General features: G+C 49.3%; 1 protein-coding gene across 5 annotated transcripts in view; it reads right to left on the minus strand.

Moving 5' to 3' along the window:
• LOC147010580 (paraspeckle component 1-like) overlaps nucleotides 1-10,646 on the minus strand; it is a 118,839-nt gene extending 108,193 nt beyond the window's left edge. For 4 of the 5 annotated variants that reach the window (XR_015052538.1, XR_015052540.1, XR_015052536.1 and 1 more), the window contains exons 1-2: nucleotides 9,753-10,646; nucleotides 7,257-7,558 (exon numbers count right to left, since the gene is read on the minus strand). Coding sequence is in view for 1 of the 5 variants with exons in the window: in XM_085860388.1 (XP_085716514.1) it covers nucleotides 7,257-7,558; nucleotides 9,753-10,565 (1,115 nt within the window). In the remaining 4 variants the exon portion in view is untranslated. The remainder of the gene's footprint in view (nucleotides 1-7,256; nucleotides 7,559-9,752) is intronic. The other variant, XM_085860388.1, reaches the window with a different exon arrangement.
• Nucleotides 10,647-23,751: the final 13,105 nt, after the last annotated feature.

Here is a 23,751-nt window from a genome sequence, read left to right on the forward strand (position 1 = left end):
TGAGTGCCCCCGCGTGTATGAGTGGGGCACGTTGTGTGGAAGGGACCGCGTGTGTGAGTGTCGCCGTGTGTATGAGTGAGGCACCGCGCGTGAGTTCCCCCGCGTGTGTGAGTGAGGCATGGAGTGCGAGTGAGGCACCGCGGGTTAGTGCCCCCGCGTGTATGAGTGAGGCACGGTGTATGGATGAGACACCGCGGTTGAGTGCCCCCGCGTGTGTGGATGAGGCACCGTGTATGAGTGTCGCCGTGTGTGTGAGTGAGGCACCGCGGGTGAGAGCCCCCGCGTGTGTGGATGAGGAACGGAGTGCGAGTGAGGAACCGCGGGTGAGTGCCCCCGCACGCGTGAGTGAACGGCCGTGTGCAAGGTCGCTGTGTGCCAGGGAGACCGTGTGTGTGAGAGAGCGGTATGTGAGGGAGATGTCGGTTGGCATGCGGGAGCACGCAGCCGCATCTCCCGGTGTGAATGTGATGGTGTGGACTGTGTGCGTCGTAACACGCAGGTGTGCGTGGGTTGAATGGAGGCGACGACGGCGACATGGGAGGAACGAAAGCCGAGTAGCGGCTGTGGTTGTTTCGAGGACCGTGCCGGGTTCACCCAGCAGTGAGCACGCGGTTCGTGCTGTGCAACGCACGAGACCACCACGTGCTCGCTTGCGAGAGTGAAGTCCCGGTCCGGAAACGCACGCGGTGGATTTGCCGATCCCGCGGACGGACAAAGTTTAGGCAGGTAAATGGATTTGGACCGGACGGGTTCTCCACGCGATCGTGTGTGTTGAGCTCCAACGGGCAAAGCACACGTGTTCGCGTGGGAAACCCCTCGAGACGTGGGGCTTGTGTTTTTTTTTGCGCACGGTGACGTCATGGCTGCACGTGGGGTTGGAATCCGGCAGGAGGGGTATCTCTGCCGGATGGTCCCGTCCAAGGAGGGACGAGGAACACGTGCAGCTGCATGACGTCACGGGCAGGTGCAAAGTGCGCGAGCTCTGAGTTGCTGCGCAGGTGCTGCGCATGGAAAAAAAAAAAGGAGCAAGCCTCACTTTCGGGTGCAAAGGATTCCTGGGCAAGGGGTGAAAGACCCCCTTATCCTGGGCACAGGATGGAAACCAGTTAGGGGGAAGGGTTAGCTTAGTTAGACCGACTCCATGGGGCAGGGGTAAGTCCTCATGGAGTCCATGGAAAGGATTAGTTAGAGGGATTGTAGCCAGATTTAGGTTGGGAAATAAAATGAATTTTTGAGTTAGGAGACAGAGACAGACTTGTGGATGTGTAGAGGGGACGTAGCTTAGCTACGTAGTGTTAAAAGGAACGTGCTATAGTATAAGGGACGACGTGGGAGCACGAGTTAGTTAGGGGATGCAGATAGAAGGATGGCAGAGTTCAGTGGTGTGTGTGTTGAAGAGTTGGTGAGTGAAGTGGAAGCATGTGCTTGGTGAGTGAGTGAGGCCAGCGGGTCTGTGTGTGTGGAGTGAATGGGGAATGCATGGTGCGATGAGTGATTGGGGGGAGGAGTGACTCCCGCCCAAGGGACCCCGGGGTCAGTGTAGAGTGAGTTAGCTGGGTTAGTCAAATTGAAAAATGGAGGTCGTTTTGTTGTTGGTGGGAATGTAGGCTCGAGACCCATTTGGAGGGGTGCAGGAGCCCTGTTGACGGGCTTGGGAGCGTGGCTGCGAAAGGTGAGTATCGCTGAGTGGGTACCCCGGGCACCAGGCTAGTCGGCCGCGGTAGGCCATGGGCCCATGGGGGGCCAGGATAGAGTAGTGGGCACGGGTGCGCCTGCTTGGTGCGGGGGCCCGGGGCGCCATTAGCTGCGTGGGCAGTGCAGTGGGCACGGGTGACCCTCGGAAAGGGGCCCGGGAGGCCGGCCTGCCACGTGTGCGTTTCAGGGGAGGTGCCATGGGGGGCACTCCCCGGTGTTAGGGAGCTGGTAGGCTCGGAGGCAGTGTAGTGCCCGGGGGTGCCATAGCGGGAGAATCGGCAGAGGGTCGTGCCTGCCAAAGGGAGCCACGTGTCCCAGCCAGGAGACCGTGTGAGGGCACGGAGAGAAAATTGGGGGGCGAGGCCCGAAATTGTGAGAACACCAACACAGGCGACGGGAATCTGGGTTGTTAGAACCAATAGTTTAAGCGAGAGGCGCTTGTTGAAAGCCCCGGGGTAGTTTAACAGTTAAATGGTTAGGGTAGATTAGGAGATGTACCCCTCCGCACCATCCATCCCCTCGCTGTCGTTGTGGGCCGCTGGACCCACTTGGTGTTAAGATCGCCGAACTCTGGGGAGGCCATTCTGAGGCTTCGTTGGGCCTCGACACAGGACGTTAGCTCTCCCTTATTCCCCTCCGGGAAGGGAACGTAGGGGTTGGGAGTAGGCTAGGTGACAGGATAGGGTAGCCGAACAAGGACGATAAAGGGGGTTAGGGGACGATTTATAGTGGGGGAGTAAGAATAAAAACAACAAAAAAAATAAGTTGGGGCTAAATTGGTTTTTCACAAATTAAGGGAGTGGGTATGTACAGTGACAGGCAAAGGCGATAGTTGGGAGGGAGACAGGTAGGTAGGTCCGAGCCCGCCTTCCGAGTGGCCAGCACCACCGCACTCCCTCCACCAACCTCCACTGAACGGCAAAGGCTGGCCACTTCATCGGCTGGCCGTGTTTTACTTCAAGGCGGAGGCCGGCCAACCTCATCGGCAGCTGTGTGCTGCAAGGCCTGTGCCGGCCAGTTCATCTGCTGGCTGTTTTTTCTTCGAGGCCTGTGCCGGCCAGTTCGTCTGTGGGCTGAGTTTGCCTGCAGCGGCCTTCTTCTGCGGGCTGTGTTTGCCTGCTTGCCTTTGCCATGCCATGCCCACTGCCCACGTTCACCAGCCCCGTTCAATTTTTGCTTTGCCCCCCTGTTCATTTCCATGTGCGCCAGGATCGTAAAAGCAACAGTTTGCAAGCTGCAAGAACTGCCCTGTTGGCAGCTACAACACGGGCCTGCAGTGGCGGCCCGTGCACCGTGTTTGTGTCCATGCATCCATTCGTTGTGCTCATTGCGTGTGCCACTTGAGCTGGCACGGAGACTGCGTTTGTGCAGCCCATGCACCGTTGTGGTTCACTGCATTCAGTTCAAACCGTTCATGCATCCATTCGTTGTGCTCATGGCGTGTGCCACTTGAGCTGGCACGGAGACTGCGTTTGTGCAGCCCAAGCACCGTTGTGGTTCACTGAGTTCAGTTCAAAAGGGAAGGCCTTGGACTGCGTGTGAGCAGCCAGCCACGTTCCCTGTCACCTGCATTGTTTGAGCCAGAGACTGCATGCGGGCAGCCTGGCTCCCTGCTAACTGCTTTTCTTTTGCAGAGTTCAGTGATCCTGGGCCATGGTTTAGTGTAAAATTTGTAAGTTAAGGTTAAGATGTACTGTAAATATGAGTGCGCCCCCGGCATGTCTGTCTAGCGCCGGCAATTTTATTTAAGTCGTCCGTGTGAGTGAGTTTGTTTAGGTAGTTACGCAGCCCTCAGGTTATTTATTTTGGGGACACGAATACCATGAATGTCGCACTCAGGGATCCGTAGGTAAAATGTACTAGGGGAAAACTACACATGATGGCACACGAAAATTTGACGACTCGGGACGAGTCTGTAAAAAGGGAAGGGGGTAGTGTTGTGGTTACCAGATTCGCAAACCACCATTCAGGTCCCTTAGGTGAGGTATCTCGGTAAGTGCATGTGTAGTTAGGCCCAAACCCGTTGTCTAGTGGGAATACATGTCATTTATACGAGCTGCGACTCTTCAGGATAGCCGTTTTTCTTTTACTATCTTTATTTTGGACCAACCGCCATGATCACAACCACAACATCAACCACCGACCACAACCACCGCTTCACCACAACCGCCACGACCTTTACCGTCACAACTCGCCACCATCGCATCACCGTCATCTCGCGCCACTCATGGGCACCGATGCTGGACTCGTGTAGGGCGCACGTTGAACAGCGTGTACAAAATCACGGATTTTCTGCTTCAAAAACGGATCAAAAACGACACACGCCCACTTTTTGCCGTCCAATCGGTGAGCGAGGGGCGAATTGGCCCCGCCCCCAGGGCGATCGATATATGCAAATTTGTGGATCAAAAAGCCTTCACGCCCACTTTTTGTCGGGCCAATGGGGAGCGAGGTGAAAGGTCAAAGGGAGGGGGTCAAAGGCGAAGTTACGGGGGGGATAAAAGGACGGTGTTCGTCAGTCGCAAGAGAGTCGCGGGCGGGAACGAGAGAGTCAGCAGAACGGGTCGGAGAGTCAAGAAGAGGAGAGTCGGAAGCAGAGGGTCAAGACTTCGCGGGCGGTGGAGCTGCTCGTCGTGTGCGTTGGAGTCGGAACGGAGGGGACGGAGCTGTGGAAAGGCGGCGACACCAGATGAGGGGGTGCTCGCGTCGTGCAGGAAGCTGCACCCGAGGGAGGCCGACAGCGCGACCTGGCCGAGGTGGAGACGCTCGTCGCATATAATAAAGATCCTCTATACCCCGAGCATCAGCAACCCCCTCCTGTTTCCCCCCGCGCTGAGATAGTGCGACCAAGGGGGCCCCGTTCCCACCCCCTGCCAGGCACTGTCCACGAGGCCCGCGGGTTGCGGGGCCATCGCCGCTCCGCGTCTCATCACCAGACGGGTAGGCCCGACCCGGTCTCGGCCCCAGGCCTACCTCATTCTTGAGGGTATTTCTTTTCCTTGGTTTTGGGTATGTGTTGTCGGCGCCGTCTGTGAAGTAGAATTGTATAAGTGTTGCCGTGTGCTCGGTAGTCGGTATTAGCTCTGCACTGTGTTTTCACTTTTATGTTTGCTTTTTGTGTAAATGGAATTGTGTTTTCTTTTTTTGTGTGCATTTGGTGGAATTGTATTTGTGTGCTTCCCGTGTGCCGAGAATAAATGTGCTTTATTGTTGAACTGTTCTCCCGCTTCGCTTCGTCTTTTCCCCCATTGAATCCCCATCTTGCTTCACGTAAAGGGTTGGTCGTGGGCTGAATACGCCCGATAATTAATCGAACCGTCGAGGTCGACGATAACACCGCTCGGTTATTCTGATAGTACGGAACGGGTCGCTTAAGTGGCCCGTGTCCGAAGTCGACCTGCGGCGAGGTGCGATCGCCCGGTCTACCCCCCGCGTGGGTACTTAGGTAGTTCGAATTTGGCGAGCAACCCTATCCCACGCGGGGGCTGATTGGCTCGATCGCGGTGAGACCGAAAGGTCCACCCGTGACTGGTTCCCGGCGTTAGTCCGAGAGGGTCACGACGGGATTGTCCGTCCGGTGGGCGACGTGCCGCGATTCGAGTTACGTGGCCGTTCGCACGCCGGCGGGCGCGAAAACCGCAACAATATATATATATATATATATATATATATATATATATATATATATATATATATATATATATATATATATATATATATATATTGAAATATGATACTTTGAAGAAGGGGTCCCTATTCTGATGGTTTTGCGAGTTTTCAATGAAATTACCCAATTTTTCTTTTTTGGCAAAATAAATGAAGGTCAGAGTATGTAACTTATTGTCGCAACTAATCTAATAATCAAAATACCAATTTCTGGGATTTTTAAGAAATAATACAGACTTATTTTTTATTACTGCTCCATTCAATGACTGTCAGATGCTGAAAAGCACTAAAAGAGAGAAGATTTATCGAACAAATTATTGGACGTAAATTTTCAATTCAATCAATTCTGGGAGTAACAAAAAGCTCTCTAAATTCTCCAAAACTGTTTTAACTGCCTTCTAAATTAATAAAATATTTTTTAAATACCTGGAAAAATATATTTAAAATTTTTTTTAAGAAAATTAATTTTTTAATCAAATTCAAAAAAGTGTGACGTACAGTCGGACAAAAATGCAAAATTACTCTAAACCAAAGCCATGCATGTTTTCAATATTTTTTATACTATTATATCTATATCACTGTGCCCCATTTGTAAATAAATTTTAGTGAAAATAATCTGATGCACAGAAGAATGAAAGCATTTTTTTTAAAAACGTGACGTGCAGTCGGACATTTGGGTTGGAAAGTTCGGTCAAGCTGCTGTAATTAAGAATCCACCCGGATCATCTCAATTTTTTTTTTTACATTGATTATTGGTAATAAGTTGAATAATTTAAGACACATAAATATGAGTTCTTGATAAACTAGTCAGTTTGTTAGGGGATTTCATAGTCCCAGGCTCAAAAAGGGCAATAAAACAAGAAAAAATAAAAACATGCCAGAATGTGCATATATCATGCGAATCTACCACTGACCGACACATATGCTGATTTTCTCAGACGGTGGGTGACAACCTTTTGATTAGATGAGAAATTTCAAAGAATGTTTTTTATGTTGTATTTTTGCATGGTCTAATGTGTATATATATATATATATATATTTCAAGGTGAAACAAGAAAAAAGGCCAATACTGGCCATGTATATTCAATAAAAATCCTATAGATTCAGTAATAAACATCATAGACCCATGAACCTATATATTTTAAGGTGCTATGGAACACTGTGCAATGAACCAAATTTCATGACCAGTAGTAGTCTTTGTGACTTTCAAAAATGCCACTCAAGTCAGGCTATGCCCTAACATAAGGGTGGTAACCACTTACATGCGCTTAGCCATATATATATATATATATATATATATATATATATATATATATATATATATATATATATATATATATATATATATATATATATATATATATATATATATATCAAGTAACATGCCTGAGACAAAGCTTTTCATCTCGGTGAGGGAACCAGGTGGCAAGAAAATCCAAACTCCACCATGTACCGATCTGTATCTTATCCAGGAAAGTCTTGAGAGGATGTCCCAGGCTTGCAATAACGATCGAGTTCGTCCTGAATTTTCTTCACCCAGATGAACCTTCCCAAACAGTTTCATATTCCCAAACCCCAAACCCACTCCTGATATGATCTCTCCCCCAAAATATTCCCTTTCATGGAATGAAAAATGTGTTTCAACAACTTTCAGCATGCACCAGTTTGGAAAAAAATTGAGAAAGACCATGTTGTAGTCGTACAGAATGACTCCAAAGTACTTGGCCACAGGTTCCAGAGAATGATAAGATGACTGCATTGGCACAGGAAAATAAAAACTTATTTAAACCAAGTAGGTTTTGAATCAAAAAACAAATAAAAAAATATGCTGCAAGAACCTTGCAAAATGATGACAGATGATTGCTAAGACTGCACGGAAGATTGAAAACACTTACGCAGTAAGCAAGAAAGCACCTTCCGTGCATCGCTCCAGGGCTTTTCGAGCAACTGGTTTGGCAGCGAACTCGACGATTCCACGGCCAGTTGATCGGCCACGATCGTCTGCAATGACCACCGCTCGCTCCACAGGACCAAACATAGCAAAGGCCTCTTCGAGGAGCTCGTTGGACACGAGGGGTGACAGGTTGCGCACGGATAGCGCTGCACCATGCGTGGCAAAGCGCACTCGAAGGGGACGCGTTCTCATCATGAGACCATCTAATTCAGCTTTAGCCAACTCAGCCAATGTGCGAGTTTCCTGCAAATGCACGTACAAAGGAATATTAATTACTGCAAAAGAAAATGAGGTAGAAATTAAAACATTGTGTAAGGTGAAAGGAGCAGGCCTCAATATTGAGCGGGTTGAGGGGTGGTGGAAGATGGAGAGGATGGGGAAGTCGGGCGGACCGATAGGGGTGGGGATGGGGTAGGTCAGGGGCATCGGTCGGGGAGGGGGGGCGGTACGTCCGGCGCACGGGGGGGGCGGTACGTCCGGCGCACGGGGGGCGGTACGTCGGGCGCACCGGTCGGGGCGGTACGTCGGGCGCACCGGTCGGGGGCGGTACGTCGGGCGCACCGGTCGGGGGGCGGTACGTCGGGCGCACCGGTCGGGGGCGGTACGTCGGGCGCACCGGTCGGGGGGCGGTACGTCGGGCGCACCGGTCGGGGGCGGTACGTCGGGCGCACCGGTCGGGGGGGCGGTACGTCGGGCGCACCGGTCGGGGGCGGTACGTCGGGCGCACCGGTCGGGGGGCGGTACGTCGGGCGCACCGGTCGGGGCGGTACGTCGGGCGCACCGGTCGGGGGGGCGGTACGTCGGGCGCACCGGTCGGGGGGGGCGGTACGTCGGGCGCACCGGTCGGGGGGCGGTACGTCGGGCGCACCGGTCGGGGGCGGTACGTCGGGCGCACCGGTCGGGGGCGGTACGTCGGGCGCACCGGTCGGGGGGCGGTACGTCCGGGCGCACCGGTCGGGGGGCGGTACGTCGGGCGCACCGGTCGGGGGCGGTACGTCGGGCGCACCGGTCGGGGGGCGGTACGTCGGGCGCACCGGTCGGGGGCGGTACGTCGGGCGCACCGGTCGGGGGGCGGTACGTCGGGCGCACCGGTCGGGGGGCGGTACGTCGGGCGCACCGGTCGGGGGGGGCGGTACGTCGGGCGCACCGGTCGGGGGGCGGTACGTCGGGCGCACCGGTCGGGGGCGGTACGTCGGGCGCACCGGTCGGGGGCGGTACGTCGGGCGCACCGGTCGGGGGGCGGTACGTCAGGCGCACCGGTCGGGGGCGGTACGTCGGGCGCGCCGGTCGGGGGTGGTACGTCGGGCGCGCCGGTCGGGGTGGTACGTCGGGCGCGCCGGTCGGGGGGGTGGTACGTCGGGCGCGCCGGTCGGGGGGGTGGTACGTCGGGCGCGCCGGTCGGGGGGGTGGTACGTCGGGCGCACCGGTCGGGGGGTGGTACGTCGGGAGCGCTGGTCGGGGGTGGTACGTCGGGAGCACCGGTCGGGGGGTGATGGTGCGTGAGGTTGGACGGATCTATCAATGAGGGGGCGGGGACGTGGTGGTGCGTGAGGTCCGGCAGATGGATCAATTGGGGGGTGGTGGTGTGAGGTCTACCTGATCGATGTGGGGGGAGAGGGTGATGCATGAGTTCCAGAGGACTGAGGAAGTCGAGGGAGGTGGGGTGGTGAGAGTGTAGGTTGAGAGAATCGGGAAAGTGGGGGGGTGTGTCCAGCGGCTCGGGAAAGGTAAGGGTGGGGGGTCAAGCAGATCAGGGAGGTGGGGAGGGGTACGTCGAGCAGATCAGAGAGGTGTGGAGGAGTACGTCGAGCAGATCAGGGAGGTGGGGAGGGGTACGTCGAGCAGATTGGGGAGGTGGGGGTGGGTGCGGTCGAGTGGATCGGGAAGGCGGGGGTGGACGTTGAGAGGATCGGGGAGGAAGTGGAAGAAGACGAGTGGATCGGGGAGGTGGGGGAGGGGGACGCCAAGCGGATTGGGAAGGTGGGGGCGGACGTTGAGCAGATTGGGGAGGTGGGGGTGGGGAGTGGGGAGCTCGAGCGGATTGGGAAGGTGGGGGCGGACGTTGAGTGGATCGGGGAGGTGGGGAAAGAAGACGAGTGGATCGGGGAGGTGGGGCGGGTGAGTTCCAGTTGATCGGGAAGGTGGGGGAGGGGACATCGAGCGTATTGGGGAGGTGGGGGTGGAGGTCGAGCGGATCAGGTCGGTTGGAGGTTTGGGATCGAGCGGATCGAGGTGGGGGGAGGGAGGTCGAATGGATCTGGGAAGTTGGGGGGTATGGGGGTCGAGCGGATCAGGGAGATCGAGGAAAGGGGGGCGGGGTCGAGTGGCTCGAGGAAGGTTGGGGGGTATGGGGGTCAAGTGGATCAAGGGGTTCGTGGAGCCGGTAGAGGGAGGGGGGGATTGGTGGATTGAGGGTTTCATGGTCGGTAAAGCTTACCAAGCGAATGAAACCAAAGCCTTTATCCGGGTTGATGAAGACTTCAGAAGGTTTCCCAAACTTGATAAACATCTTTCGGAAGGCGGCCTCGTTCATGTCGCTCGGGATGTTCCCCACGAACAGACGACATCTCTGCGTGTACGTTTTTTCTCCAGGTTTCTTGAACGAAAACGCCTTCAGATCGAGAGCATCAGAGCTGTTGGCGGTTTCTCCTTGGTTTTGCTCTTCTGAACCCTTGAACTTCTCTTCTTTCGGCTGAACCTGGTTCTGATGAGGCTGTTGTGTCTTCTGCTGGTTCGGCTGTTGTTTTTGTTGGTTCGGTAACTGTTGCTTCTGTTGGTTCGGTGGTTGCTGTTTCTGTTGATTCGGTGGTTGCGGTTTTTGTTGGTTCGGTGGTTGCGGTTTTTGTTGGTTCGGTGGTTGCTGCTGCTGTTTTTGATTCTGTTGGTTCAGCTGCTGCGGCTGAGGCTGTTTGTTCTGAGTCGACGTCGTTTGCTGTTTTTGCTTTTGTGAAGCGTCGCTATCATTTTTCTGGTTCTCGACGTGACCGATAACCTTGGACTCGATGAGCTCAGTCTTCACCGTCTCCGTCTTCACTTTCGTTTGGGCCTCATGTTGTTGGTGCTGCTGCTGTGATGATGAAGATGGTGGTGGTAACTGCTGCTGTTGCTGCTGAGGCTGCTGCTGAATAAAAAACTGCTGTCTGTTGTCCCGTTGTCCGTAAAAGCCTCGATTGCCGCCTCTTCTGAAATATCCGCCACCTCGAGCTCGGTTCATGATGGACGAAATAGCAGATGCCGAGAGATTGTACATACAACGATCAGTCCTTCGAAATGCTACAAAATGGCCGCCGACGCACGAAAGTCCAGCTCAAAACGTCACAGGTTTTTTTTTTTTTTCTTCCTTCAATTGTCGCGGCGTTTTCACCTCAAGTGATCTCAATTTACACCAAATTCGCATTAAACAATGATAAAAAAAAATAAAATTAGTATGACTATGTGCGTAATAGTATGACTGTTCCGGCGAGGGAGAGGTTACGGAGTAAAAATATCAAAGAGCTCAACACAAGGTTGTGCAACTCCAGCGAAGTATACCGACATGGCTACAAACAGTGGATAAAAACTTCGATCCTTTTACCATCAAAACGCAACTCTTCTTTTTGGTGTTTTTTAATTTGTATTAATTGCCAGAACAATTAGGTTTTTTTGCACTTTCTTTAAAAAAAAAAAAATTTTTTTTTTTGGACAGAAAACCGAAAAATTATTTACAGTATTTGAAGGACGTTCAAAGGTTGTTTGTTTGTCCATTTGTCGTTGTGTTTTTTTTTAACAACAGTGATTCATTTAAAGGTTCGTGAGGGATCTTATAGGTTCTGGAATATCACGTGCGGGACAAATAGTGTCGTGGACTGTTTGTGTATTGTGACACGAATTACAAAGACATTCGTAGACAATGGGTAATCACCCATCGCCTACTGTAGTATGTGGGAATTGAACCTTTACTTCAAGCTGGCGGTTTAGATGGGAATACGCTCGACAATCCATAATGAAAAGGAGCAGTGAGTGTGTCTGCGTGTGCGTGTGTATGTCTGTGCAATGTACTTGATAAACTACTGATACATCTCATCTCCCCCCCCCCCCCATTTTTTTTTCCCCCACAAATCAAGATGCTCAGGAGGTTTACAGACACGAGCTCATCTTCTAAGGGATAGTGGAGGGCTGTCCTTGCGAGTTGCGACTGCTGTGGACTTCTCAATAAGGGGTACATTGATGGGTGAAAAGGTTTCATGAGGAAACACCTCAGGTACAAACGCAGGTGGTGTTAATTCAGGAGTGGGTGACAAAGGTACTTGAGGCGGTTCAATGTTTGGCTCCCCGTGACGTAACCTGAGTTGGTGAACATGTTTACCATACATCTACCATCACACAACTTCACAAGAAACATCATTTCACCAATCTTATCGATAACGATGCCAGGTGACCACTTGGTTCCACATCCGGAGTTCAACGTGTATACAAGATCATTGATCTGGAAGTTGTGGTATACAGACGTTTGGTGGTGATTACATTTCTATTGGTACTTGATATTCTCGACCTCACCCGTTATGTCCGGGTGCACCTAATGATAACCGTGTTGTTTATTCATGACCCATCAGAAGCTTGGAAGGTGAGCGACCGGTGGTTCGATATGGTCTGGTGTGGTAGTTGAGCAACACACGAGCCAGACGAGATTGAATGGAGCCTTCCTTGACGCGGCTTAGACCATTCTTGATGATCGGAACAGCACGTTCGGCTTGACCATTACTGGCAGGTTTGTAGGGGGCAAATTTGTCGTGCTTAATGGCATTCATTTTACAAAAGTTCTGAAACTCTGAACTTGTAAATGACGATCCATTATCTGATACAATGGAGATTGGAATACCTTGTTTTCACAAACATGGTACGTAGAGCTTCAAGTGTTACAGCAGAGGATGAGGATGGCACCACGAGAGCTTCAATCCATTTGGAATGGGCATCGGCTACGATAAGGAAAAGCGTCCCTTGAAATGGACCAGCATGGTCGATGTGGAGTCTGGACCACGGTTTTGATGGCCACGACCACATGGCCAATGGAGACTGTGGTGGTGTTTTGGCATGGGCTTGACAAGTGTAACAATGATGTGCACTGAACTCAATGTCATTGTCCAAACCAGGCCACCAAACATGGGCTCGAGCAATAAAATAACCTTCATGGTGACCATGCCTGGATGAGCATTGTGGAGTTCACTGATAATTTTCCCGCGGAGTTTTGGTGGAATTATCACTCGGCTGCCCCAAAAGCAGGCAGTCTGCTTCAATAGAGAGCCCATCCTTCCGGATGAGGTACGGTTTCGCCCCTTCCAGTAGTGATGCCCAATTACAAGGATTTACAAGGAAATCTAACACAGGTGGAGGCCATTCAGCCCATCATACCTGCACGAACACCATACTAATTTTTCAACACAAGATCCAAGGAAGAAAATGCAAAAAACAGTTTTTAATTAATGAAATGTTTTGTTTGTTTGTTTTTGTTTTTTGTAATGTTTTTCTTTTTTTTTTCGAAATTTTTCCGAAAGAGGGGGCATGGGCTTGGTTTAAAGCACACACCATCAACCACACAACTCCCCATTGACAAGACCCCCACCAAGAGCACTCCATACACATGCACACAATCACCCATCAATACTCAAACTACCTAAAAGTCTTATCCACATCCCCATACCCCTCTATCTCCATAACTTCCAGGTATCTATCTAATTCGAATTTAAACTTATCTACTTTTCCTGCTGCCACGACCTTTCCAGGGAGACCATTCCATGCATTCACGACTCTCTGAGTAAAAGTCCCCTGCCTCACCACCGTCTTAACTCTCCTCTTCTTTACTCTCAAGCTATGGCCTCTGGTCCTATCACTGTCTACTCTGTTGAATAATTCATCTGCTCTTATGTTATCTGTACGTTTCATTATCCTAAACATCTCTATCATATCCTGGACTAAAAGCAATCCTGGACTAAAACTAGGAAATCCGCATCTGTTCTGCCCTTTCCCTTGCCCTGGCAAGTTAAAATCCCCCATAATCAATACGCTTCCCTCACCACATGACCTATTGAATTCTTCATGTACTCCTCCTTCCTCCTCTTCCTTCACACCCGGAGTCCTATAAAACCATCCCACCAGTATCTTCCTGTTTCTACAATCACTAATCTCCACCCATATCCTCAACATTTATTCCTTCCTTAATGTCACCCCTTTCTTTTGATGCAATGCTGTCCTTTACCCAGATTGCTACTCCTCCTCCTCCTATTCTGTCCTTCCTCTCACACCGATACACCTTGTTGCCTTCCAATCTTTTCCTCTAGTTACTCTCCTCATGTAAATCATATCTCACTCACTGCAACTATATTGTTGCGGACCGGGGGTCAGGTGAGAAGACCACTCGGGGGAGAAAGCTATCTCAGCTCCCACCAGACTCCCCGGAATTGTAGGCCGTCGCACACGGATAATTCCGTGATGCGGCGGGTCGCTTAACTTAACCCGGTGTGTACCCCGGTCAGAATAGGTACACCGTATCCCTGCATGTCGTAAAAGGCGACTAAAAGGGTTGGCGTCAGGAAGGGCATCCGGCCATAAAAACATTGCCTCAAAAGGAAACCATGATGAGTACAACTGATGGGCAGGGTACAGCCCGAAGTACCCCGTGGGGGTCCTCACCCCCTCTCGTTAAAACTCAAGGTGGGGAACCCGATCGAAGCAAGGGAGGAAATTTTTCCATTTATGATGACCAATCGTCTGATGCCCCACGTGGAGATCGGTTTCTGAGGTTTGGTACATGGAATGTAGGGACAATGACAGGGAGATCTGGAGAAGTGGTTGAAACATTGGTCAGAAGAAGAGTGGACATATGTTGTGTGCAGGAGACACGGTGGAAGGGAAGTGGTGTGAGAATGGTGAAGGGAAGGCAGGGGCAGAAGTACAAGTTTATGTGGCAAGGGTGCCCAGAAGGCGTGCATGGTGTTGGTGTCATGTTTTCTGAGGAGTTTGTAGACAGTGTAGTGAGTGTGACTAGAGTGAGTGAAAGGTTGATGATGGTGAGAATTGTGATCGGAAATCTCTTGGTGAACATCATCTCGGGATATGCCCCGCAGGTCGGTCGAAGCGATGAAGAGAAGAACATGTTCTGGTGTGCGATGGAGAAGTTGATGGAAAATGTGAAAGATGAGGAAGTTGTTGTGGTTGGAGGAGACTTGAATGGACATGTGAGAAGGAGTCCAGACAGTTTTGAGGGAGTTCATGGGGGTTATGGATATGGTGTGAGAAATGGAGAAGGTGAAAGGATCTTGGAGTTTGCTGATGGAGCTGATTTGTTGCTCTGTAATACTCAATTTCAGAAAGCGAATAATAAGCTTATTACATACACGTCAGGTGGGTTGACGACAACCATTGACTACCTGATGGTGCGTCAGCGAGATAGGGGAAACCTCCGGGACACAAAGGTGATCCCAGGGGAGGAGACTGTTTCGCAGCACCACCTGGTTGTCTGCGATATAAGGGTGAAAGGTGCGCGGAGAATTCGGCGGGTGAAGTACCAACCGAGGATGAAGGTGTGGAGGTTGAAAGAGGCGACAGTGAAGGAAGCATTAAGAGAGAGGCTGAGTATGGTTGAAGATGATGTAGTTGAGCTTGAAAGTGGTTGGATGTCAATGAAAGATAGTCTATTGGGAGCCGTTAGTGAGGTATGTGGATGGACAAAAGGACCACCGAGGCACTCGGAAACATGGTGGTGGGATGATGAAGTTGGAAAGACGATTGAAGAGAAGAGGAAGAAGTTCAAGGAATGGCAAAAGGTGAAGGATATGGTAGAAGAAGAGGCAGCGCATGAAAGTTATAAGGTAGCCAAGAAGGCTGCAAAGAAAGAGGTTGCAAAGGCGCAGGAGGCCCATTGGAAAATGTTTGGAGAATGCTTGGATTCAGAGGAGGGTAAGAGAGCGGTATTCAGGATTGCAAAGCAGATAGCGAGAGAGAGAGAGAGATTTGATGTGACGGGGGTGAGTTGCTTGAAGGATGAAGTGGGACAAATTGTTGTGGATTCAGATGGAATTAAAGGAAGATGGAAGAGATATATGGAAAGGCTGTTGAATGTAGAAAATGAATGGGATAGAAACATCGAGAGTAACCCGGTTTTAGGACCAGCAGAGAAGATAACTGAGAAGGAAGTTGAGGAAGCTATAAGAGCAATGAAGAGTAGAAAAGCAGGAGGGCCGACGGGAGTTGTGGGAGATATGTTGAAGGCAGCGGGAAGTTGGGGTGTGAAGAGAATGACAGAGATCTGTAATCTGGTGGTGAAAGAAGGCCGCATTCCAGTGGATTGGGAACTGAGTACCCTCGTCCCTCTGTCCAAGGGGAAAGGTGACCCTCTGGACTGTGGCTCCTATAGAGCAATAAAGTTATTGGAGCATGGAATGAAGGTATTGGAAAGGGTGTTGGAGAAGAGGATAAGGAAGAAGGTAAAGATTGACGAAATGCAGTTTGGATTTATGCCAGGAAGAGGAACGACAGTTGCAATTTTTATTGTAAGGCAGTTGCAGGAGAAGTACATGGAGAAGAGGAAGAAGTTGTTTTTTGGGTTTGTTGATCTGGAGAAAGCATTTGATAGGGTTCCACGTGAAGTAATGGCATGGGCATTGAGGAAGTTAGGAGTGGAGGAATGGTTGATCAGAGTAGTGATGGCCATGTACGAGAGAGCACGCACAGCTGTAAGGACGAAGGATGGGAACAGTGGTGAGTTTGAGGTGAGGGTAGGAGTGCACCAGGGGTCGGTACTAAGTCCACTTCTATTTGTAGTTGTGATGGAGGTGCTGGCTCGGAGGGTAAAGGAGGGTTTACCGTGGGAGCTGCTGTATGCAGATGATCTGGTGTTGATTGCAGAGAGTATGGATGGACTGAAGGAGAAGATGAACAAGTGGAAGGAATGTATGGAGGCAAAAGGTTTGAAGGTGAATATCGGAAAGACGAAGGTGATGGCAAGTGGTAAAGCATGTGGTGTGGTGGAAAGGACTGGGAAGTGGCCGTGTGCTGTGTGCAGGAAGGGTGTCGGAGTGAACTCCATTCAGTGTACAATGTGTGCTGAATGGGTTCATCGAAAATGTAGTGGGGTGAGAGGGTCATTAACCAGTGTGGCAGCTACATTCAAGTGTAAGGTGGCATCGAGAGAGCAGCAGATGAAGGAATTGTTGAGTTGGATCTTGGAGATGGTGTGAAGCTGGAAGGGGTGAAAACATTTTGCTGTCTCGGAGACATGCTGAATGGACAAGGTGGATCAGACTCTTCGACGGTTGCTAGAGTGAGATGTGCATGGAAGAAGTTTCGGGAACTGAGTGGCGTGCTGACAAAGAGGGGAGTGTCGTTGAAGCTGAAGGGAAAGGTGTATGCTACATGTGTGAGGAGTACGATGATTTATGGGAGTGAGACATGGGTACTGAACATGGAGCAGCAACAAAGGCTGGAAAGGGTGGAAATGCGAATGGTTCGGTGGATGTGCGGAGTATCGTTGAGAGAGAGGAAGACAAATGATGACTTGCGGAAGATGATGGGAATAGAGTCTGTGATGGAGGTTGTGAAGAGAAACAGGTTGAGATGGTTGGGTCATGTGTTGAGGAAGGATGAAAGTGACTGGATGAGAGGAGTGTGGGAAATGAGTGTAGTCGGAAGTAGAGGACGGGGAAGACCGAGAAAAACTTGGCTAAATGTGGTGGAAGAGGAAATGTGGGCAAGAGGATTAAGAAGGGGAGATGCAGAAAACAGGGTAAAGTGGAGAAGATTGTCATGGGGCCCGCAAGGCTAACCCCTGCTTTAGCGGGGAAAATGGCCTTTAAATGCGTGTGTGTGTGTGTGTGTGTGTGGCGGGTCGCTTAACTGACCGTGGACGCCAATAACTCAACCACGTGATTTAGTGTCCTCCGTCGAGTTAATCCAGTTACCTAAAAATAATCACGTGGTTTAATTACCGGGGAACATGCCTTTGGTATGCCTTGTCCGAACCGGATCACTTTACCGGATCGGATGCAGCCGAGCAACACTGCCAAGGACGTACCGGCTAAAAGGAACGGGTTGTTGGGAATAAAGTCCTGGCTAAGCTAGGATTCGGACCATGCTGGATCAATGGAAGAAAAGACAAAAACGAGCTGGGAACATTTCTAATAATAATTTATTTACAATGGGCTAGGAAAGGTACGTGGTGCGATCAACATTTATTGGGGTGTGTTGTGCAGAGATAGGGGAGAGAGGTGTGGTGCAGCAATAATCAAGCAACATTTTAAAGCGGACACAGAGCAGACCGAACCCGAAAATAATAATAACGATCTTCTGCAAGCTTACTTACATAGACAGGCAGCATGACACAGACACAGAAAACCCGACGAAGAGGAATTGAGGCAAGACAGGAGAGGAGTTGAGGCTACAGTCTAAAACTGTTATGAACACAACACGAAAAAATTAATAAATACAGTTCCACAGACCCTGCACAAATCTCGATAACAAAATACGCAAAACGCTTTAGGACTGGAAACTTAGCTTTAGAAGGACTGGAAGGAGAGCTCGCCGCCCAGTCGTCCTCGTGCGCCGATCCCTGAACCGGAAGTCCTGACATAACACAGCGTTTAATTTGTGACAAATCTGAATTGCTATTGGTAGCACAAGCAATCTGCTTCGCGGTTACGGGCGCCTCATCGTGAATGACATGAGCCATAAGATAAATGATATCGCCAGATTGTGGAGGTTCTGGGATGGTTACAGGAAGCGGCAAGTGACTGAGTGCATCAGCACAGTACATTTCCTTACCCAGGCGGTAAACCAATGAATAGTCATAACCGGCAAGGGTCAACGTTCAATGTTGTAGACAACCTGATGATGTGGGCAGAATGGCTCTGGTTTCTCCCAGGACACCTAACAAGGATTTGTGATCAGTCTCAATGGTAATATATCTCCAAAGGACATATAGGTGTATTTTTAAGGTGTCCCAGACACATGCTAATGCCTCTCGTTCGACTTGAGCATAGCGATGTCCGGTGTCAGATTGGGTTCGTGATGCATACACAACAGGCTGGAGATTACCGGTTCCATTTATTTGCAACAACGCACACCCAATGCCATATGAAGAGCTATCACAACTGAGAATAAGTTCCTTCGATGAGTCGTAATGGACAAGTAACGGCGAGGAGGACAGCATGGATTTATCGGCCTTGTACGCTCTTGTTTGGACAGCTTCCCATTTCCAGGCAACGCCGTTCCTGTGGAGAAGATGCAGAGGCTCGACGGTTGTGCTTAGTTGAAACAGGATATTACCAAAGTAGGTCAACTTACCCCTGTAATTCACGAAGTTCTGAAATGTTTTGTGGCATTGGTGCATTCACAATTGTTTCAACTTTGCACGGAGAGGGCAAAATGCCTTGACAGGAGATTTGATGACCCAGGTATTCAACTTCACATGCCATAAAGGTACACGTCTCACGCCTTTGGCGTAATGCAGCTTGTGACAGCCGATTGAGGACATTGTTTAGGTTCTCGAGGTGTTCATGCTGTGAGTTGCCGGTCACTAGTATGTCGTACTGGAATACGACTGTCTTTGGTCCCGTTTTTAATAATGTCTCCATCTTGCGTTGGAAGATTGGTGCAACAAAGCGTATACCAAATGGGCATCTATTGTGCATGTATCCCTCCATCCATTGGGACCATACTCTGTGCAGAGCGTTGGTGCTGCTTAAGCTGTCTTCTTGGCTATTGGACACAATCCTGGATGGGTCGCCACTCCGACACAGGATACCAGCAAGCTTGCACTCATTTTGCCGACCTCAGAAGTATGACAGGCAGAGTCAATCCCACCTATTATTAATTCAACAGCCAAGGGGGATTTGAACTCAGGATCCTAGGATCCCAAGTCCACACCCTAACTATTAAGCCCAACACCAGACATGATGCATGTATAGGGTTTGGAATGATCATCCAGTTCCATTTGCACAAAGGCATTGGTCAAGTCAAACTTCGTGAATGTCTGGCCACCCATGAGAGTGGTGAACAGATCCTCTGCTTTGGGCAAAGGGTAGCCATCCAGCTTTGAATAGTGGTTGATCATTGTTTTGTAGTCCCCACAAATGTGCCCTGTTCCATCTGCTTTGAGTATTGGAACGATAGGTGCTGCCCAGTCGGAGTACTCGACGGGTGAGATGATGCCCTCACTCTGCAGGTGGTCAAGCTCACATTCGATCATTGATCACATCATGTCGGGCACAGGTCTAGCCTTATGGAACAATGACTGAGCATCTGCAGAAACATGAACCCTCACTTTGGGCCCTGCAAAGGTACCAACACCATCGCTGAACAGGCCAGGGTACTTGTTGAGCACGGTATCATATCCAGCATCAGAGTTGGAGACTCTGTTTACGTCGCTCCAATTAAGTCTGATTATTTGAAACCAATCTCGGCCGAAGAGGGTTGGTCCTTCTCCATGCACTATCAATAGTTGTAGGACATGAGTACGGTTTCCATATCCTCCAGTTACATTTGCTGAGCCAACTGCAGGAACCACCTCCTTGGTGTGAGTTCTCAAGCCAGTAGATACAGGCTGGAGTGCAGGAGCCTTTCTCGGAAGGTAGATGGAGGTGAACTTGCTCTCGCTCATAATTGATCAGGAAGCGCCGGTATCAACTTCCATCCTCACCGGGATCTTATCGATTGATCCATCAACTATAATTGGAGCATCGGGGCTCTTTGTTCCACCAGAGAAAAACTCATAAAGTTCCTCACTTGACTCTTGGCTGCAGGCTGTGCTCACTGACCTATCGTCTGCTGCATTAAACAGGAGAAAAGTTCTTCGACTTGGATCGAGAACAACGACACTTCAAGTGTCCCCGCTTACCACAGTTGTCACAGGTATAATTCCTGTACCGACATTGGAAAATTTAATAACCACCACAAGGTCAACAAGTTACCCCAACCTTCCGCGTAGATTTAGAAATGTCAGGAGGTGGAGGTGAATTTGGTGGCTTTCTAAAACACTTTTGGTTGTAGCCAAAGGTTACCTTGTTAACCGATGGGTCCTGCTGGATAACTTTTGACTTATTAGAGATCAAACGCAGGCTCTCAGCAGTTTTCACACATGCAGTGGCTATTTCCATGACTTTAGCCAAATTGGGGTCGGATTCAGGAAGGAGTTTCCGCAGAATTGAGTCGTCATTGATGCCTATTATAAAGAAATTACGTAACATCTCTTCGAGTTTATCTGTAAACTCACAATGTTCAGCGAGTCGGCGTAAATCAGCCACAAACTCGGATGCTGACTGACCATCTTGACGATGGTAGGTATAAAATTTATATCTCGAGATGATTTTACCCAGTTTAGAGTGATTATGTCTTTTCACGAGATTGACGAGCTCTTCATACGACTTGTCAGAAGGTTAAGCTACGGTACGAAGATCTTTGATGAGGCTGTACGTCGGGGCGCCGCATACGGTCAGTCATACAGCTCGCCGCCTTTCAGCATCCTCATCGGTGTCCATTTTGTTTGCCACGAAGTATTGCTTCAGACGATCGGTATAGTCTTCCCAATCATCCCCCACTGCGTATTCTTGCAATATGGCGATGCACGAAGACATCCTCGTCGCCACTGTAAGGTAATCAATAGACAGGGACGAAGGCTCTGAAATGGGAACAACAGGTTTAATTCAGACACGGGGACAGCACAGCACAGCACAGCATCGGAACATGGGCGGTTCACATGACTCCTCTTATAACCGCGCCCCGGTGCACCCATGTATGTATGCATTATCATAAACTAATCATACATCTCAGTCTGTGTGTGCTTATGTCTGCGTGTGCGTGTGTGTGCGTGTGTGTATGTCTGCGTGTGTCTGCATTTGCAAGTGTTGACGTGTTTCTGTACGCATGTGTATGTGTCTGCTTGTGTGCGTGCGTGCGTGCGCATCTGCATATCTGTGTAATGCTTTCTTCCAAAGGTTCCTGAGATGCTGTCATAGAATACTAACGTTGTTGTTGGATCGAATTATATTGTTGTTGGATCAAAAGCCAATAATCAAATTACTTGGAAGAAAGATTTCAAAGTTGTACAACGTGTCCCTTTAAAGGTCCACAGAATCAGAAATTTCTTTTTTACCCTCACGGAAGGAGAGGGTATTGTATTTGGGTCCGTTTGTTTGTCTGTATGTTTGTTTGTTTGGCCGCACAGAACTTTAGTGTTTTTCTCTACAACCGCTTGTTGTATTGAGACTAAATTTTCACAAACGGTTCGGCTACTCATCTGGCACGTTTTAGCGGTAATTATGACGTCATAAGTCACGTAGTGTGGCAGCCATGTTGGAAAAAACTGAAAAACTTTACACCACTGTATCTCTGAAACCGCACCAAGGAAACAAAAATTGAAACTTGGCACACGGCAAGCAATCCTCACGGGGAATAAGTGTACTTTTAATGACGTCATAACTGCCTTCGATATGACGTCATAATTGCATATGTAGAATGCTACATCTGATCAGTATGACAACGTTTGAGGGTCATCTAATTTTTGATGTGATGATCTTGGGTTTTTAAGTCATCATGGAGTGCAGTAGTACTCCATATATAGAGGGATGATACAGGAAAAAAATGGCCACCCATTCAAATGCGCACACAATGATATGCTTTTAAACTGATATGTTTAAAGAGTGAAGTCATAAGCATTTAAAAGCCATAACTCTTATTCTCAAGAGTTTAATGTACCACCAAGACTTAAAAAGACGCCAGCATATATCGCTTTGTAAAGCAATTTAATAACATAGATAATCCTGGTGTTGGCTTCGTGGTTAAGTTGGTTGGGTTTGGATCCTAGGATCCTGAGTTTGAGCCACTCTCAACTGTTGCATTAACTGTCAAAAGCATCACTTGTCACAAGTAAGGAAACTATTTTACATCAAAGGGAAACCCAAATGTAATTTTTTTTTCTTTCCGAAAACCATTTAGAATCATTAATCACTGTTTAAGTTTAAGGGGAAAAAAATTGAAATTTGTTTGCCAATCACACAGTGTCGTAAAAAGCGTAAGAGTGTCGATTTTCGATGTCGCCAGTGACGTCCCATCTTGAAGCCATATTGATCCAAACGGTGGCTTACATCGAGAAACAGTGTACGTCGAGCTCGGATTCCCATCCCGATTCCACCGTCATTAGTAACTCTGATGGTTCTCAGGATGTTGAAATGGATCACTGTATGCTTTCAGGGGAATGATGGAGTCAAATCATTTTGAACCTTGTGCGAGCGATTCAGAGGAAGAAGACGGTAAAGTGAAGATGGAGCTGTTGAAATGATCAAAACGCTGGTTGCTTGTTCACTTCAGCTCAGTAGGTTTGATTTTTCTGTTCAATCAGCGGTTTATAAGGGAGGGATTTTGTATTAATCGATATATCGGTTTGCATATTACTCAAGCAGAAATACCCATCATCGCCCAGCACAAATCGGACACCAAAGACAAAATGGGTGACAAATGCTTTGTCCCACCATCACAGGCTGAGCATGTGTTTTGTATGTTACAGGATCGTCCCGTTTCATACTTTCCCCAGATGCCATTTGTGTCTGTGCCGTGTCCCACCGTCATGTCCGTGAGGTGTCGATGTCCCTCCCCAGTGGAGGGGGGAGTGATGCTATGGTGGAGAGGTGGTGGTGAGTGTTGGTCAGGTGGGTATTTTTGGGGTTATGGTTGATGGGGGATTGTGGGGGGATGGTGTCGAGGGGGGGGGAGGTGAAGCAGGTACCCTGAAAGTTTTAGCATCCAAGGGCAAATTCTCTTGGAGGAGTAGATGATTATACATACTTTCTCTCCACTATAAGTAGATGGTGGTTCAGATAATTTGTTTAAATTTGTGTTTCATAGATAATTATTTTTCGGTGTTCATGGTAACTGCCGGGCAATGGCAACAGGTGTTTAATTCACCACTTAAATTGTCAATGTACATGTGGTGGTAGCTGTATGGAAGTGGTGTTACAGTGTCGAGCGACAGCTGTTTATTCCTCTTAATCCTGGGTATGGCATCATCTCTCCATCGTGGTGGATCACCACAACATCTAGCCATCTCTGTTGTCTCATAACAGCGCTCTGTAAAATGTTCTGTCCACAAAAGCGAACATTTAGTCGGCCCGATCCACGCTAGGGTCTTTTGGACAAACCTCATCCAATTTCTGGAAAACTTAAGATCTTTCGGCCATCAGTGTAGCATGAACCCATCTCAGTTTGTATCACTATACAAGCTCCAAATACGCATCGGCTAGGCATATTGTGGAAAATAGAAAATTATTCTCCGTTTGAGTTCAGTTGTACCGTGATGTAACTCGTACATAGTACGGATATGATATGGTGGTCCACATCCTGATGTGACGTCATGGCTAATCTGAAGAAGAACAAGAAGAAGAATATCTCAAGCCTTAATCGCAAAATTATCCGCT

The sequence above is a fragment of the Eptatretus burgeri genome, chromosome 16, assembly GCF_056783735.1.
Source record: "Eptatretus burgeri isolate ZD-2024b chromosome 16, Ebu_testis_v1, whole genome shotgun sequence".
In the NCBI taxonomy this organism is placed as follows: Eukaryota; Metazoa; Chordata; class Myxini; order Myxiniformes; family Myxinidae; genus Eptatretus; species Eptatretus burgeri.